Source organism: Pelobates fuscus, chromosome 4, assembly GCF_036172605.1.
Source record: "Pelobates fuscus isolate aPelFus1 chromosome 4, aPelFus1.pri, whole genome shotgun sequence".
In the NCBI taxonomy this organism is placed as follows: Eukaryota; Metazoa; Chordata; class Amphibia; order Anura; family Pelobatidae; genus Pelobates; species Pelobates fuscus.
In genome coordinates, this window is record NC_086320.1 from 269,945,537 (window position 1) to 269,964,255 (window position 18,719).

General features: G+C 46.4%; 1 protein-coding gene across 1 annotated transcript; it reads right to left on the bottom strand.

Moving 5' to 3' along the window:
• Window positions 1-397: 397 nt before the first annotated feature.
• On the bottom strand, window positions 398-1,928 carry TMEM158 (transmembrane protein 158). Its single transcript, XM_063450650.1, has one exon. The coding sequence runs from the start codon at window positions 1,796-1,798 to the stop codon at window positions 830-832; it is 969 nt and encodes a 322-aa protein (XP_063306720.1). The 5' UTR covers window positions 1,799-1,928; the 3' UTR covers window positions 398-829.
• Window positions 1,929-18,719: the final 16,791 nt, after the last annotated feature.

Sequence of the window (18,719 nt, forward strand, 5' to 3'; positions counted from 1 at the left end):
TGTATAGTTTAGAAAGTGCACTGATGGCTGAACAGTAAGTAAATCTCACCTTTCAAACCCTCACGTGAGGGGACATCTAGATAAATAACAAGAAACTTTGGCATTAAGAATGCATTCCTAATGCTATAGTGTTACTTTAACCCCTTAAGGACCAAACTTCTGGAATAAAAGGGAATCATGACGTGTCCCACATGTCATGTGTCCTTAAGGGGTTAAGCACAAGGAACTTGGCACATTTCTTAATATCATGCCATGCATAACATGTAACTGGTCCTTAAGTGGTTTAAATAAAGAAGCACAAAGACTTACATTCCCTTTAGTAACTTTGTTTACATTATGGAAGGAAAACATTTCACATTTAAAAAAAAAAAAAAAAAAGGCAATTTAACAGCCTTAGTTTTTGGATAATAATTTGGTTTTGATTCCTAACCTGAGAGCATCAAGTCCACATCACAGCACTCTAGTATGGGTGCCAAAAAACAGAAAGTTATTTGGATAAATCACCTTGCAGAATTTACAATCTTAGTCATCTTTACTAGCTTTGTATATCATATATATATACAAAGGTGTTTAGTGGTTACCATTATTTATATTACATTCATATATTAATAGAAACATTGATCTAGACAAGCATATGCACACATTTATTGCACACACACTTTTTTTGCATTTAAAAAATAAATTAAAAAAGCAAATGCTTAATACAAAAAAGGTTCAGAAGTAAAAATGAACTGGAAAAAATAGCGATTGTTTCACAGCACATTACATCTAAGTATTACTGTAGTGTTAAAAGACCTTATATTTTGGAAAAGCTGGTCAAAAAAAAAAACTATTTACTACTTGTCCTCCTCTGTTCCATTCCATTAGGCAAGAACCCTGCAATGATAGGTACTGGCCAGATGAGAGCAGCAACGCTCCAGACAATAATCACCAAAGTCATGAAACAAGCCACCAAAGTAGATTCAATGGGCTTTCGGTTCATCCTCCAGCCCTGTTCCCCTCTCAGTTCTTCCAAACTGAAATCCAGGCAGCAGAAATTCACTGATTCCCCCAGCAACGAGTTATGAGAGTCTGCTGAGGAGGAGGACGAAGAGATAAAGGAAAAAGTAGAAGATGATGAATAGGCAGAAGCTTGCTGGTGTCTGAGATGCCCACTTCGTCGGCCCCTGGACCATCCACATCCCACGCAAAGTCGAAACTCCTGCTGGGCACCAGCTACCCCAATATGCTCAATGACCACTGGGGACACCACACGATTGTAGGCGGCTGAGAAAAAGGCTCTGCCGTGGTTATTGGTGGAAAAGAGCAACAGGTCACACTGGAAACCCAGTTGGCGTCCCCAGCGCACCAACAAGGAGGTGATCATCAACCTCTGGACACTTATGTTGCAGTGAGGTGCCCCTAGCTGCTGAGGGTGGGAAGGGTGCAAATCCTGAGGCTTGTGGGGAGACAGGATTAAAGTGTCTCTCTGGCTGCTGCTGCTGTCCCATGTGTTGCTAGCAGAGGACTCAGAAGGAAGAGGTGGTGGAAGAGAAGAGGTTAGATCCCTTGCCTGCCCAGCCCTAGTCCCCTGATGTACTTCTAGATGTTCCTTAGCACTGGTTCTCTCTTCATTGGGGAGATCAAACTCCAAGTTGGCCATAGACCTGGTGGAAGAGTTAATAGGCAGGAAAATAACATCTTCTTCCCCCTGATCTTGCTGGCTCCATCCTTGGGTTGGGGGCTGGACGCAGATGGCCAGCAAAGCCAGGAGCCCCCGGATCAGACTGCAGGGAGGGTAGAGGCGCAGCACCCTCATTGCAATGAGTGTTAAAGAGGAGGCTGCATGTTTAGCTGAATGTAGACACAAAGAATAAAACTCACAGAGGCGTGGAACAAGCTGCTGGTAACTATGAGAGCTCCACACTGCCACCAAGTCAGCCTCTCTCTGTTTTCTCTCTCACTCTCTCTCCTCCTCCTCCTCCTCCTCTCAGCTGTTGATTTGCTTGATTAGAGGATTGTGAAGAGAATCTTTATCTATCCCTTTATTTTTTGATTCCCCAAAGAGGAAGTACAAAAGGTCTCAGGTTAACAAATACAGCCTACCACCTTCTCTGGTGAGTACTGTATGGATGTTGTGAGTTAAGCTAGAATAATAAAATAGATCAGTCTGCAGCAGTTTATTACAAAAGGGAAATACAATATTACTTAGCTTGTGTTGTTATGAAGATTTTTTTAAAAAAACTTTTATTAGTATGCCCTCTTTGTTATTTCTTACATCATTAGCTTCCACAAAAAAAGTGTTTTATGACATCAAAGGCTCTCCTATTAAAAGTAAAATAATGAGTGTAAACTGATTTTCCCACTCCATGTGATATTCCCTCTTTTCTTATACTGTGATACTCTGAATAGTGTGCATAGGAGGTTTATTTAAAAAGGAAAATAGACCATTTGAAAACATGGGTTTAAGCTACCCTCTACAGTACAAGTTATTGCCACCTCTAAAGAGTACCCCTCTTTCCCCCTCCCCCTGCACTGACAAGGTTGAGTAAATGTAATTAATGTACTACTTGGATAGGTTTCAAAATAAGAACCACTAATCTACTGCCACGCGACATAGCGGCCTATTGATTATATGCACCAACCTATGCAACCGGATGTAATGTAATACCTATATGTACTATGTTAATGTCTGCATGGATTATGGGGATGACAAAGTACGTCTTTCTGTCTAAAGCTAATGTTACATGCATTTACTGACCAATAAAAATTGTCAAATTGAAAAAAATAAAATAAAATAAAAACATGGGTTCATGGAAAAAAAAAAGAAAATATTGCAACTTTATACATTTGTTTTGTTTTCACACAGTTATTTGTCTTTTCAGAAATATTGGAGGCATGGCAGATATGGCATGCTCTCGTCTTGCAATACAGTATTTTTAATAGTTCAGAATAATTAGCTGAGAAGACCAAATAGTATTTTTATGACTTTAAGCGCTCAATTTTATTAGAAGCAAAAAACAATAGTGTAAACTGATTTTATCAGTTCATGTGGTATTCCCCCTGAGACACTATAATGCATGCTTCATATGAATAAAAACATGTAGCTACTAACGTGCTGAGGAAATGGGCATGCTGATGGACCCTGACTCTTCTTCCTTGTGAATTGCCATATCGAATGAACACCCAAATGTTATATTTAACTGCCATATGGGTTGTGAGTCATAGAGAAGGACAGCTGTCATGTCTTGCTCTTCTTTTTAATTGTGTTCCCATCATTTATACCTGTTTCTACTGCCAGAAGATTGCGTTATGCTACATGCCACCTGGAATGCAAGTAGTTAATTCTAATTTTCAGAGGTGGTTTAGATTATTCCAAAGAGAATTGCAAACCAGCGATAATATCCATAAAACTAATATTTGGGGGCATCAGTGAATTTATTCTTATTAACCTTTTTCTGCACAATGTTTTATATTTACATACATCAGAGAATTGGTTGGGACTTAGACTCAGCTTCTGAGAAATGTGTAATTACACAGTAAAATCATTTATAAAGTGCTCCAGGAACTTACAGCAATTTTTGTACCATGTATCATAATTGTTTAAGTCACAAATAATAATACCTTTCTGCAATTTTGGTGGGGTGTTTCGGGGCATTAACAGTATGATGGTATTTAACACCATCAGAGGTGCAAATGAATAAATAAATAATGCCTTATGATGAAGTCACTGATGGGTCAGCTATTTTATAACACTCATTAAACCACCTTAGCTGATGTTAAAAACATCCTTTCTGGGAGTAGAAAGCATCCTCATAGCAACTGGAATTATATAAATAATCCCATGCCTATGACTAGAGAATAGCAAAGCTTGATTAAATATCTACTACAAATCAGACCCAACTCCGTGAAGTGGCACTCTAAGCTCATAACCACTACAGTTCATTGTTGTGGTTATAGAGTAAGGAATGTTGGCATATATCCCAACATTTCAAATGGACTAAGAGAGACACTTTAATTTTAGGGTTATGAGTGGAGGTGTGGCCAGGGGTTACACACCCACTCCCAACTCTAAAATGAAAGTTTTTAGATACCTTTATAATAACACAATGAAATGTTTTAGATACCTTGCTTGTAACAATTTATGCAACTAAAATTGCTGTGTGTTGCTGTATCTGTCATGCAGAGAGAACTTGCCAGCATTTCGGTTCTGGACTGCTCTTATGGGTGTGATTAGCCTGATGTGCCATAGAACTGGTACTCTCTGTTATGGCACAAGTGAACAAAAACTTTTTTGAGATAGATAGGTAGAATATACTGGCGCTTTTGACAGAATCCAAATACACCTAGTAGCCGCTATACCACCAAGTGTAGCTTCCCATATACACGAAATACAAATACCAAAAAAGAAAGGTGAAGCGCTACATACAATACTCAAATAAGTCCACACTCTTAGGGGTATTCACTTCCCAAATGATCGTAGGATGGATGGAAAATGAGACAGAATGTTCTGAAAAAGAAATTAGATCCTCATAGTGCAACTCTGTGATTCAATGTATACGTTATAAATTTGTGTATAGAACCACTCACATTCAGTTGAGCTTATAGCCAAGCTCAGGGGTACACACTTTCAGGTCCGTAAAGGCGACCTTTCCCCTTGTTCAGACTTTTCTCCTCGATATGGCTGGAGCTCAAGCGAAAAAATATATAGTATAATACCGTCTATTACCAGTGTACAATATAAAAGGAAATAGGAATAATACTCACAAGCCGAGAGCCAACTATTAGGCTCAATCTCTGCACAATGTGTAGTTAAGGACTACACTCCTTTCAGAGCAGGAACCAGTAGCCCGAAATAACTTTAAAAATATATTTATTAGGTATTATGATCTAAAATTGTAATGGCCAATTACAATATATAAGAAACAATACACTTAAAAATTACTTAGTATACAAATATACTGGGCATAAAGGTGATACTATAGTTGCAATCTCCAGGACGCGTTTCGCCAACACAATGTCGGCTTCCTCAGCTAGGTGCAACAATGTTCCAAGTGTCAAAACTTTTTTGAGACCTGAGCGGGGACTAACCGAAGAGCAAGCTACTGAGTTCCTCTAAGCTTTTGTTCATACTCATAATTCTCATTCTTTGTTCTTGTTCCACTAACTTGGCTCTCCCCAAGTTAAAAGTGTTATCCAGACATGGACCCTGTGCTCATTGTGCCTAGAGTGTTATTAGCCCAGCTCAATTCTGGACTGTCCTTATGACATCAGTTTGATATGGCTTGGAACTGTCTCTCTCTGCAACGGGAGCAAACATGTGAGCAAAAACTACTTTGAGACCTGAGCAGGGATTTACTGAAGGGCAAGCTACTGATTTCCTCCAGGATTTTGCCCACTCTTAGAGTTCTCATATTCTATGTTAAAATAGTTATTTTCTTTTCCGTTTTGTTTATATTGTCTTATTATTGAATATGTATTAAATAAAACTATTTGAAAAGAAAAAAAAGAATTGTAGTTTTAATCCTTCCCAATGCTGGACGGAAGTCTTTCATCATGTGAGCCCCTTACCCTTAAGGACACATGATGGAAAATTTCCGTCATGTACTAAAATGAATGCCAGATCGCAACGGTGATTGTGCAGTTGATGTTGTTGCTGGGTTCCTCTGTGTCCAAAGCAGACCAGCAGCAGATGTTTAAAAACATTTTTTACAAAATAGGAAAAAAAAAAAAAAATCTTTATAACATTATTTAGTTCTTGTTTAAAACATTCAAAATGTTTAGGAAGTTTTGTGCCAAGGAAGTTTTCAGAAGTCTCATAGCAGACTCAGAGGTGACAGACAGTGCCTCAGAGTTTGACGCAGGTTAATGCAGCAATTTATTTTTGCCTGATTCTGCAGGGCCCCCAGCAGAATAGCATTGCACGTGATGCAGATGATTGGGTACTCTCCGATTATTGTACGTCAAATATTCTCTCTTTCACAGCAAATAGTAATTGGCTTGTTAATAATTTTAATTGATGAGTGGCTTATATTTAAAAACAGATATAATTTGCAACCATAAGCAGCTAACATACTTAAAATGAGACATTGGTCAAGTATCAACTTTGTAAAAATATGAAATTGGTGGGTCTCAAACTTTCCCTTTTATTGTTGGGTTATGTGGGTAGTTTGAATTAGCTAAAATGATGGTTAAAACCAGAGAGTTCAAGACTTGCACAAACAATTGAGACATTAGTCTTGGATTGGTTCTTGTGAGGATTACCCCAATGCCTGCGACAGTGGACAGGGCAGGAAAGCCCAGCCAGTTATGATTCAATGGTGGCATTGGTTGAAAGATATTGTCATGATCTTGTGCAGGTCAGATAGGAGACTTTGGCCAGAGTTGTTATTTGAGATTTTATTGGTGCTGACATATTATGAAATTTGAGAAAAAAAAACTGAATTAAGGCAATATTCCACAAAACAGGATACTTGCCACAGAACAGGATACTTGCTAATAATAAAGAAAGTCTGTGATCTCCAGGTAGGGTTGATACAGAGGCAGGCTGGTAACAGTGGAGCAGGGTTGAAGGTAAGTCTGGCGCAGGTTGGTATGGAGCAGGGTTGAGGGTAAGTCTGGAGCAGGTTCACAGGAGCCAGGAACTGAAGTCTTTCAGGCAAATCACCAACTTCAATGTAAAATCCCTGTTGTGAGCAGGGTGTAGCCTTATGAAGCCTCTTCATTAGTCCAGGCAGGTGAGGATGATAAGGTGACCGAGGAGATTAGTGGCTAGGGAGGCCACTAGAGGCAAGAAACAAGTATTACATTAAATAATAACAGAAGAAAATGAAACATGTTCCTGGTTGTCAGGATAGGATCCTGACAGATATACGGCAGTGAGAGAATTAAACTTTATATCACCACCTACAGTACAACAGAACCAAGTACTGCATCCAAGCTTAAGGGCCTTGAACTATGGCAAAATTCAAAAGCCTTTGAGACCCCCAGTTACCTGCTTTGAGTGTGGGGAGCCAGGACACATAAAGGCTCTGTGTCCACATTTGCACAAACTAATGGAATGTGGGTATAATTCTGTAAATGAGGACTTTTGTGGACTGATCTGTTTAGTGGGGAAACAGACTGAAACGTATATATATGATAAAACTGTTTTGTTAAATGGTAAGGCAACTTTAGCTCTTGTGGACTCAGGTAGTGATATTACCCTAGTGACAAGCAGTTTGATTCAGCCTTCTCAATGGACACCAGAAAAGAAGGTTAAGGTACTCTGTGTACATGGCTGCACTGTATCATACCCTACTACTTCTTTAAAAATAGGCTATCTGTGCTAAACATACCCAGTATTGGCAACAGTTTTGCCAAAATTGCCCCATGCTCTTATACTTGGTCAAAATTTTACAGGCTTTGAAAGCCTTATTCAGACCCAGCTTTGAAAGCCTTATTCAGACCCAGTGTGAGTCCATAAGTGAGAGCCCTTTATGTATTTTACCATTTACACACCCTGATGATAAGTGTAAAGGCGCAAGTCAAGGTGTGAAAGAATGGAAGATAAGCATAGGGGCAGGGCTCGAGTCCTGCAGGAACGCATGGGAACGGCGTTCCTGCACTTTTTTCACAGCAGGAACGCCGTTCCCCCTGCAGGCACTCAGGGGGCGGCAAAAAATGCCGCCCCCAATGCCCTGTATTCCCCCTGTAATGGGGGGGCCACCTGATTGCTCCTCTCTCCCCCCCCGGCGGGCGGCTCTCTCCCGGTCACACACGGCGAGGGAGCTGTGTCCTCTCTGCTCCCACTCGCCGCGTGCCGTTTTCTGATGCAGGGAGCCGGAATATGACGTCATATTCCGGCTCCCTGTATCAGCAGACAACCCACGCGGCGAGAGGGAGCAGAGAGGACACAGCTCCCTCGCCGTGTGTGACCGGGAGAGAGCCGCCCGCCGGGGGGGAGAGAGCCGCCCGCCGGGGGGGAGAAAGAAGCAATCAGGTGGCCCCCTTGACAGGTTTCCTAAAAGGTAGGGAGGGTGGGTGGGCAATATTAATAATATTAATTATTTGTATATATGTATGTCTGTGTGTGTCTGTTAGTGTATGTCTGTGTGTGTCTGTTAGTGTATGTGTTTATGTCTGTTAGTGTGTGTCTGTTAGTGTATGTGTGTGTCTGTTAGTGTATGTGTTTATGTCTGTTAGTGTGTGTGTGTGTCTGTTAGTGTATGTGTTTATGTCTGTGTGTGTGTCTGTTAGTGTATGTGTTTATGTCTGTTAGTGTGTGTGTGTATGTCTGTTAGTTTATGTCTGTTAGTGTATGTTTGTGTCAGTGTGTGTGTATGAGTGTACTTACGTCTGTTAGCGTATGTACGTGTGTGTATGAGTGTATGTGCTTCTGTTAGTGTATGCATGTGTATGTTTGCGTCTATGTGCTTCTGTTAGTGTATGCGTGTGTGTGCGTATGCGTGTATGTGCTTCTGTTTGTGTATGCACGTGTGTGCTTCTGTTAGCGTATGTTTGCGTGTATGTGCTTCTCTTAGTGTATGTTTGCGTGTATGTGCTTCTCTTAGTGTATGTTTGTAAGTGTCTGTCAAATCAGTGAGAGTCTGTCATTTAGTGTGTGTGTGACTATTAGTGTGTGTCTGTCAGTGTGTTTGTGTGTGTCTGTCAATGAATTAGTGTGTGTCAGTGAATGTGTGCGTGTCAAATCAGTGACGTCTGTGTGTTTGTCATTGAGTGTGTGTGTTACTGTCAGTGTGTATCTGCCAGTGTGGGTGTCTGTCAGAGAGTGTGCTTAAAGGGACACTATAGGCACCCAGACAACTTCAGCTCATTGAAGTGGTCTGGGTGCAGTGTCCCAGTCCCCTTAAACCTGCAAGTGTAATTATTGCGGTTTCTCAGAAACTGCAATAATTACCTTGAGGGGTAACTCCACCTCTACTGGCTGTCTACCAGACAGCCACTAGAGGGACTTTCGGGTGGTTAGGTGACCAAAAGTCGCCTAACTGATGCTGGACGTCCCCACCCTGTGCATGAGGACATCCAGCATCTGCTAATTACCCATAGGATTTTAACCCCTTCAGTGTTGAGTGGGGGACGGGGGCACTATAGGGAATTATAGTGCCAGGAAAACAGCTTTGTTTAGGTTAGGGGGGTGCTCAGGTATAGTCATGCCTATGGCAGCACAAAATTGAAATACACCACTGTGTGAGTGTCTGAGTATGTGTGCGTCTGTGAGTGTATGTGTGTGCACGCGTTTATATATGCATACAAGTGTTTTGGTTTTTTTTTGGGGGGGGGGGGAGGGGCGGGAGTTCCCACACTTTTTTCCCCAGGACTTGACCCCTGCATAGGGGAACTACAAATGGCTTTGATTAATGATGCTGAGAGTAATGAAGGTGTGGCCTTACCTGGCCCAAGTACTAATTCCACACCTTTAACTAAAACATTTATTGACCCCATGTCCAAACCCTGCAACAGGTTAATATTGAGGACTTGAGGCATTGTCTGAAATCAATTTAGAAGGGAACAAGTTAATGACTTAACATTGAAAAATGCCCATAACCAAATTATATAAATTAATGGTACTAAGGTTGATGGGAAATCCAGAGAGATGTATCCCCATTTCATTGTTAGAAATGACTTACTTTATAGAGTGATCACAGAGGAGGGGCTAGAGATTAAAAAGCTCTTGGTACCCAGATCTTTCAGAAGGAAGGTGTTGGAACCGGCTCATCCTCACTTATTTGGGGGACACTTAGGAGTTGAAAAAACTCAGGAAAGGATTCTAAGGAGATTTTTCTGGCTTGGGGTATATGAAGAGGTCAAGAGGTACTGTGTCTCATGCCCAGACTGGCAACTAGCAGCCCCAAAACCTCAATTAAGGGCACCCTTAATCCCATTGCCAATTATTGAAACCCCTTTTGAGTGAATTGCTATGGATTTGGTGGGACCATTGGAAAAGTCAGCTAAGGGTAATCATTACTTTCTGCTTGTATTGGATTATGACCCACGCTATCCAAGCTATTCCGCTTCGCAATACTGCTTCCAAAACCATAGCAAAGGAATTGCTTCAGGTATTTTCTCAGGTAGGGTTACCGAAAGAGATTTTAACTGACTAAGGTACGACTTTTATGTCCCGACCAATTGAAAGCTCAATTCCAATTATTCCATTAAAAACTTTGAGGACATCTGTGTACCATCCTCAAACTGATGGCTTAGTAGATGTACCATCCTCAAACTGATGGCTTAGTAGAAAGATTCAATAGAACCCTAAAACACATGTTGCACAAGGTTGTAGGTTGAGATGGGAAAAATTGGGACACTCTCTTACCAAACTTGGTGTTTGCTATTTGTGAGGTTCCCCAAACTTCTGTAGGGTTTTCCCCTTTTGAGTTCCTTTATGGTAGACACCCAAGATATAGCGAAGGAAGAATGGGAAGAACAAACAGTGCCAGGAAAGAATGTGATTCACTATGTGGATCAACTCAAAGAGTGCATTACACACATTTCTCCAATAGTCAGGCAATACCTGGAAGAAGCTCAAAAGAGCTAACAGGTTATCTGGGACTCCCATTTGGAAAAGGTAGAAGCCAACATGTTATCTGGGACTCCCATTTGGAAAAGGTAGAAGCAGTAGAAGGTAAACAGTGTAAGGAAAGCTGGTCTTACTGCTAATCCCTCCAAATGTGTAATTGGTTGTATGGAAGCCAAATATCTTGGCTATACTCAGGGGCGGACTGACAACTTATAGGGCCCTCGGTCAATAGGAGATCAAGGGCCCCCCTCCCGGTGCAAGGTCTTTGTGCAGCTGTCATACAGATTTGTGCGCGCTACCCAGCATGGCTGTGTGAGTCATGGCGTCCCCCAAACAGGGCCAGATATACTTTAAAGGGTTAATCCAACCAAAAACCGTGTTTAAATAAAACATTGTTTTTGAGTGGAGTACCCCTTAATAGGTTGCCTTACGCTCCCCCCCTCCCCCCCCCATTAAAATAAAGACAGAAAGCAAATTTAATTAAACACTTCCTCTGTGTTTGTTGGTGACATCACAAGCAGCATCCTCCACATGTTCAACCATACAAGCAGCCTCCAAACACATGTGTTTGGAGGCTACTTGTGTGGTTGCATGTGTGGGATGCTGCTTGTGTTCCTGTATGTCAACATGTTGAATTAGAATTCATTGTTTGACTTGTTTTACCTATTGTACTGCGCTGCAGAATATGTTGGTGCTATATAAGTAATTGTAATAATTGCGTTTGTATGTATAAGGAGGCTGTATGCAGTATTGCCATGCTGGGGATGCTTCTTGTGATGTGTGTGTGTATAAGGAGGCTGTATGCAGTATTGCCATGCTGAGGATGCCTCTTGTGATGTTTGTGTAGGGAGGCTGCATGTAGTATTGAATGTGTGGGAATGCTGTTTGTGGGATTACATGCATACAGTGAGGTTCCTTGTGGGTTTGTGTGTGTGTATGGAGCTGTTTGCAGTGTCGTATGTTAGTGGAGAGAGCTGGTTGTGTTGCAGAGAGTGTGTGGATAGGGGCTGTTGTGTGTGTGGGGGGGATAGGGGCTATAGTAGGCAGCTGGGGGATACTGGGACTGTAGTGTTTGTTTGTGTGATACTAGAGGCTCTACTGTGTGGGGGAGATACAGAGGCTGCAGGATGTGTGTGGATAGTGACTGCAGTGCATGAAGGGGGATATGGGCTATAATAGGTGCAGGGGGCATACGGACGGTGGGGGGATAGCGGCTGCAGCGGGAGCAGTGAGAGATAGGGGCTGTAGTGAGTGCAGGGAGGGATAGGGATGAGAGTGATGAGGACTGTAGTGGGTGCAGGAAGGCATAGCGGTGAGGTGTGTGAAGGGGCATAGGGGCTTAGATGGATAAAGAGGGCAGAGGGGCTGTGAAAGGGGGCTCAGATGGATAAAGGGGCATAGTCACTGGGATGGGTGAAGGGGGCACAAGTGGTGTTATGGGTGAAGGGGGCACAGGGCCTGGGATGGGTAAAGACGGGCACAAGGGCTGGGATAGGAAAAGGGTGGCACAGGGGCTGGAATAGGAAAAGGGGGGCACAGGGGCTGGGATAGGAAAATGTGGGTACAGGGGCCGGGATGGATAAAGGGGCCACAGGGGCTGGGATGGATAAAGGGGGCACAGGGGCTGGGATGGGTAAAGGGGCACAGGGGCTGGGATGGGTGAAGGGGTACAGGGGCTGGGATAGGAAAAGGGGGGCACAGGGCCTGGGATGGATGAAGGGGTACAGGGGCTGGGATAGGTAAAGGGAGCACAGGTACTGGGCTGGGTGAAGGGACACAGGTACTGGGCTGGGTGAAGGGGCACATGTAATGGGATGGTTGAAGCGGCAGAGGTACTGGGATGCATGAAGGGGGGCACTGGAGCTGAGATGGGTGAAGGGGGCACTGAGATGGGTGAAGGGGCACTGGGGCTGGGATGGGTGAAAGGGGCACAGGGGCTGGGTAAAAGGGGCACAGGTACTGGGATGGGTAAAGGGAGCACAAGGGCTCGTATGGATGAAGGGGGGCACAGGTGCTGGGCTGGGTGGGGGGGGGGCACTGGGGCTGGGATGGGTAAAGAGGCACATGGACTGGGAAGGGTGAAAGGGGGCACAGGGGCTGGGATGGGTGAAAGGGGCTGGGATGGGGAAAGGGGGCACTGGAGCTAAGATGGGTGAAAGGGGGCACAGGGTCTGGGATGGGTGAAGGGGGCACTGGGATGGTGAAGGGGGTACAGGGCTGGGATAGGTGAAAGGGGCACTGGGGCTGAGATGGGTGAAAGAGGGCACTGGAGCTGAGATGGGTGGAAGGGAGCACAGGGTCTGGGATGGGTGAAAGGGGGCACAGGGTCTGTGATGGGTGAAGGGGGCACTAGGGTGGGTTAAGAGGGTACAGGTGCTGGGATGGGTGAAGGGGGCACAGGGCTGGGATAGGTGAAACGGGGCACTAGGGCTGAGATGGGTGAAAGGGGGCACTAGGGCTGAGATGGGTGAAAGGGGGCACTGGAGCTGAGATGGGTGAAACAGGGCACTGGGTCTGGGATGGGTGAAAGGGGGCACAGGGTCTGGGATGGGTGAAGGGGGCACTGGGGGGGGTTAAGGGGGTACAGGGGCTGGGATGGGTGAAATGGGCACAGGGCTGGGATAGGTGAAAGGGGGCACTGGGGCTGAGATGGGTGAAGGGGGCACTGGAGCTGAGATGGGGCACTGGGGCTGAGATGGGTGAAGGGGCACTGGGGTGGGTGAAGGGGGCACAGGGCTGGGATGGGTGAAGGGGGGCACTGGGGCTGGGATGGGTGAAGGGGGCACTGGGGTGGGTGAAGGAGGTACAGATGCTGGGATGGGTGAAGGGGGCACAAGGCTGATGGGTGAAAAGGGGGCACTGGAGCTGATATGGGTTAAAGGGGACACTGGGGCTGAGATGGGTGAAAGGGGGCACTAGGTCTGGGATGGGTGAAAGGGGGCACATGGTCTGGGATGGGTGAAGGGGCACTGTGGTGGGTTAAGGGGGTACAGGTGCTGAGATGGGTGAAGGGGGCACAGGGCTGGGATAGTTGAAAGGGGGCACTGGGGCTGAGATGGGTGAAGGGGGCACTGGGGTGGGTTAAGGGGGTACAGGTGCTGGGATGGGTGAAGGGGGCACAGGGCTAGGATAGGTGAAAGGGGGCACTGGGGCTGGGTGGGTGAAGGGGGCACTGGGGTGGGTGAAGGGGGCACTGGGGTGGGTGAAGGGGGGCACAGGGGCTGCGATGGGTGAAGGGGAGCACAGGGCTGGGATGGGTGAAGGGGCACTGGGGCTGAGATGGGTGAAGGGGCACTGGGGTGGGTGAAGGGGGCACAGGGCTAGGATGGGTGAAGGGGGCACGGGGCTGGGATGGGTGAAGGGGGGCACTGGGGCTGAGATGAGTGAAAGGGGGCACTGGGGCTGAGATGGGTGAAGGGGGCACTTGGGTGGGTGAAGGGGGCAGAGGGGCTGGGATGGGTGAAGGGGGCACTGGGGCTGGGATGGGTGAAGGGGGGCACAGGGCTGGGATGGGTGAAGGGGGGCACAGGGGCTGGGATGGGTGAAGGGGGCACAGGGCTGGGATGGGTGAAGGGGGCACTGGGGTGGGTGAAGGAGGGCACAGGGGCTGGGATGGGTGAAGTGGGGCACAGGGCTGGGATAAGTGAAGGAGGGCACTGGGATGTGTGAAGGGGGGCACAGGGCTGGGATAAGTGAAGGAGGGCACTGGGATGGGTGAAGGGGGGCACAGGGCTGGGATTAGTGAAGGAGGGCACTGGGATGGGTGAAGGGGGGCACAGGGCTGGGATAAGTGAAGGAGGGCACTGGGATGGGTGAAGGGGGCACAGGGCTGGGATGGGTGAAGGGCGCACTGGGGTGGGTGAAGGGGGGCACAGGGCTGGGTTAAGTGAAGGGGCACTGGGGTGGGTGAAGTGGGCACAGGGCTGGGATGGGTGAAGGGGACATTGGGGTGGGTGAAGGGGGGCACAGGGCTGGGATGGGTGAAGGGGGCACTGGGGTGGGTGAAGGGGGGCACAGGGGTGGGATGGGTGAAGGGGCACTGGGATGGGTGAAGGGGGCACAGGACTGGGATAAGTGAAGGAGGGCACTGGGATGGGTGAAGGGGGCACAGGGCTGGGATAATTGAAGGAGGGCACTGGGATGGGTGAAGGGGGCACAGGGCTGGGATTAGTGAAGGAGGGCACTGGGATGGGTGAAGGTGGGCACAGGGCTGGGATAAGTGAAGGAGGGCACTGGGATGGGTGATGGGGGCACATGGCTGGCATGGGTGAAGGGGGCACTGGGGTGTGTGAAGCGGGGCACAGGGCTGGGATAAGTGAAGGAGGGCACTGGGATGGGTGAAGGGGGGCACCGGGCTGGGATTAGTGAAGGAGGGCACTGGGATGGGTGAAGGGGGGCACAGGGCTGGGATAAGTGAAGGAGGGCACTGGGATGGGTGAAGGGGGCACAGGGCTGGGATGGGTGAATGGGGCACTGGGGTGGGTGAAGGGGGGCACAGGGCTGGGATAAGTGAAGGGGGCACTGGGGTGGGTGAAGGGGGGCACAGGGCTGGGATGGGTGAAGGGGACACTGGGGTGGGTAAAGGGGGGCACAGGGCTGGGATGGGTGAAGGGGGCACTGGGGTGGGTGAAGGCGGGCACAGAGCTTGGATGGGTGAAGGGGGCACAGGACTGGGATAAGTGAAGGGGGGCACTGGGATGGGTGAAGGGGGGCACAGGGCTGGGATAATTGAAGAAGGGCACTGGGATGGGTGAAGGGGGCACAGGGGCTGGGATGGGTGAAGGGGGCACTGGGGTGGGTGAAGGGGGGCACAGGGCTGGGATGGTTGAAGGGGCACTGGGGCTGGGTGAAGGGGCTGGGCTGGGTAAGGGGGGATATTAGCTTAAAAAAATAATATTTACTTACCTGCTGTCTTACCTGCCAGGGTTCAGCAGATTCTGCAGGACAGGAAGTGATGTAACTTCCCCTCTTTCGGCCCCGCCTCTTCCCCTCACACGGAGCTCCGCAGTCATTGCATGGAGGAGACCTGGCAGGAGCAGCAGGATCACTGCCAGGTCTCAGAAGGTGAGGGTGGAGGGGAGGCAGAGGGGGGAAACAGAAAGAGATAGGTGATAGAATATGTACAATTCTGGCTTGGGAGATCTGTGATCTGATCTCCCCAGCCAGAGCATGTTTATGCAGCCAGCCGGGCCCCTGACTGCCTCGGGCCCTCGGTCCATGACCGATCTGCCCGAGTTGTCAGTCCGCCCCTGGCTATACTGTAGGGAGGGGACCGGTAAAGCCGCAAATCACAAAGGTTGAGGCAATTGAAAACTGACCACGCCCTTTAAGAAAGAAGCAGGTCAAAGCTTTCTTAGGACTTGTTGGCTATTATAGACGCTTCATTCCCCATTTTGCAATGATTTGATTAAAGCAAAGGCACCAGATACAGTGAAATGAAATGATAATGCAGAAACAGCTTTTACAGACTTGCGTAGCGCTTTATGCATGTACCCCGTTTTGGTAGCCCCAGATTTTAAGAAGCATTTCTTTTTGCAAACTGATGCTTCCGATGTAGGCCTGGGGACATTGTCGTACAAACACAGACATACATTCATACAGACAAAGGCACACACAAAAATACAGACACAGACATAAATAAACATAGAGATTGGCATATAGAGACATACATACACAGTGATACAGAGACATACATACGCAGACAGTCATAAAGAGACATACAGACAAAGAACCCTGCACACTGATACCGTGTAAATGCTCCGGCCATCCACAGTGGTAGATGCTCCGTGTCAGGCAGACATCGCTGGATCCACCAGTAAAGTCTTCAAAAGGAATAAATGCAGGCAACACTCCAATAGTAAGGATGGTATATTTATTGATAGGTGAACCACCCCATAGAAAGTGTGACGTTTCGGCTCAGCAGAGCCTTAATCATGCAATAAGGCTCTGCTGAGCCGAAACGTTGCACTTTCTTTGGGGTGGTTCACCTATCAATAAATATACCATTATTACTATTGGAGTGTTGCATGCGCTTATTCCTTTTGAATACATACACAGATCATCATACAGAGACATACAGACTGTATGTCTCTGTATGACGGTCTGTGTATGTACACAGGATGGCTAAAAGATAGATCCCCATCTGTCGTGCAACTTCAACAATGCTTTGAAAGCTGGGGCTCTACCGATTCCCCATGCTTGCAGGATTGTATTTAGCACGGAGCAGTATTTGTGTGTTTGACTGTAAGCATGTGTTTGTATAGAGTATGTTTGTGTGAATGTAGGGGTGAGTTTGTATGTAGTGTTTGCGTTTGAATGCAAGCATGCATTTACGCGTAGTGTTGGTTTTTGAATGCAGGTGTGTGTTTATATATGATTTTGGTGTCTGATACAGAGGTGTGATTGTATGTAGTGTTGACATTTGAATGCAGGGGTGTGTTTGTATGTAGTGTTGAAGTTTGCATGCAGGTGTTTATTTGTGTGTAGTGTTGGTGTTTGAATGTTGAGATGTATGCACATATACACATACACTGCCACACACGCACACACTGTGATACACATACACGAAGATACACACACTGACACACATGCAGATACACATATACACAAACTGATACACATTTAGATAGACAGACACACATATACAGATACACACAAACACTGACAGACATACAGATAAACACACACTGACATACAGACACACTGACAGACATACAGATACACACATACACAATGATAGACATACAGATACACACACACTGACAGACATACACAAACACACACAGACACACTGACAGACACACACACACACACTAACAGTCAGACATACACACACACACAGACACACTGACAGACATATGTACACACAGACACACTGACAGACAGAGATATACACACACAGACACATACACACAGACACACTGACAGACATACACACACGGACACTGACAGACAGAAACACACACAGACACACTGACAGACATACAGGCACACTGACACACACACCCACTGACAGACACACACACACACACAGATACACACACATGCTGATCAAAATATACACTTTTCTAGCCATACACAGGAGGGTGGCTTACCTGGGATCCAGAGTGCTGCCTGCGGTAGTTGGGAGTTGGAGCTAGTCCTGCCCAGCCCCCCTCCTCTCTGCCTTCTCCTGCTCTCTGCAGTCTTCTTGGGAGGAAGTCCTCCCATGGTGATGAGAAGGGGGCCAGAGGTAGCTCCGCCCCTGCTGGGCGCCAGCCGCGCTGTGTGCTATATGTTCATATCCCCGCCCCCTCCACACAGTCCGCGGCACTGCAGGTTAGCGCTCGGCCACGCTACAAGAAGTGACGGGCAGGAGAGGAGCACTGTGCGCTTCACTCCTGTCGGTCACCCGGACATTTGCGCCCCAGGGCCGGTGCACTCTAAGGCGGCCGCCTGTGCCGCATTATGGACGCGCCGGCCCTGTGTGTAAAAGCCTGTATGTTTAAAGTGCTGTGTTTAAACGGTTTAAAACTGGGAACTGGATTAGCTGGCCAGTTGGATAGTTAGCAATACTATTGTTTAGTAAGTCTCCAAGTTGGAGTAGGATTTATTTTCCTACTGCACTATAAATTATAAAGATCAACGGCTGGTGTTACAAGGAAAGGTTCTCGGATATTACTGACATTTTGTGTAGGAAAGTTAATCCCACACTTCTACATGCTTGCTACTCCTCTGCATTTGATCATATTTTTTCCTTCATGTACCATACTACTATTGACTAAAATATGTCTGCTACTAGAGTACATTTAGCTCATATTGGCTAGTTTCCCTGCTGTTTTCATAGAAGGGATATCAGCCTAATCTATATAAGAGCATACAATTAAAATACATTATTGGACTAATTGTATGTTTCTGGTCCTCATGTATTACCAGAACTGAGATTGCTGATATTTCCTGCATGCACTGATACAGTGTATATTCATTTAGATACATTTGTCTGTGTCTAAGGTTTTTTTCCCTACTAACTCATGCTGTATTAGATTGCATGACATTGATTTGTTTACTAATGATTATATCTATTTGATTTTAAACTCACTGTTTAGCAGACTCACCATCTCTGCTAGAAGTAAATGCATTTAATATAGGATATCTATGCATACATATATACCATAAATATTTTAGGAGTTGGTATCTACTCCTGGTTTAATCAATTTGATTGGTTTCATTTTGCTTTTTTCAT

What these genes read in the sequence shown, in the direction of transcription:
- TMEM158 (XM_063450650.1), bottom strand. Translation starts at nt 1,798, where the DNA reads ATGAGGGTGCTGCGCCTCTACCCTCCCTGCAGTCTGATCCGGGGGCTC.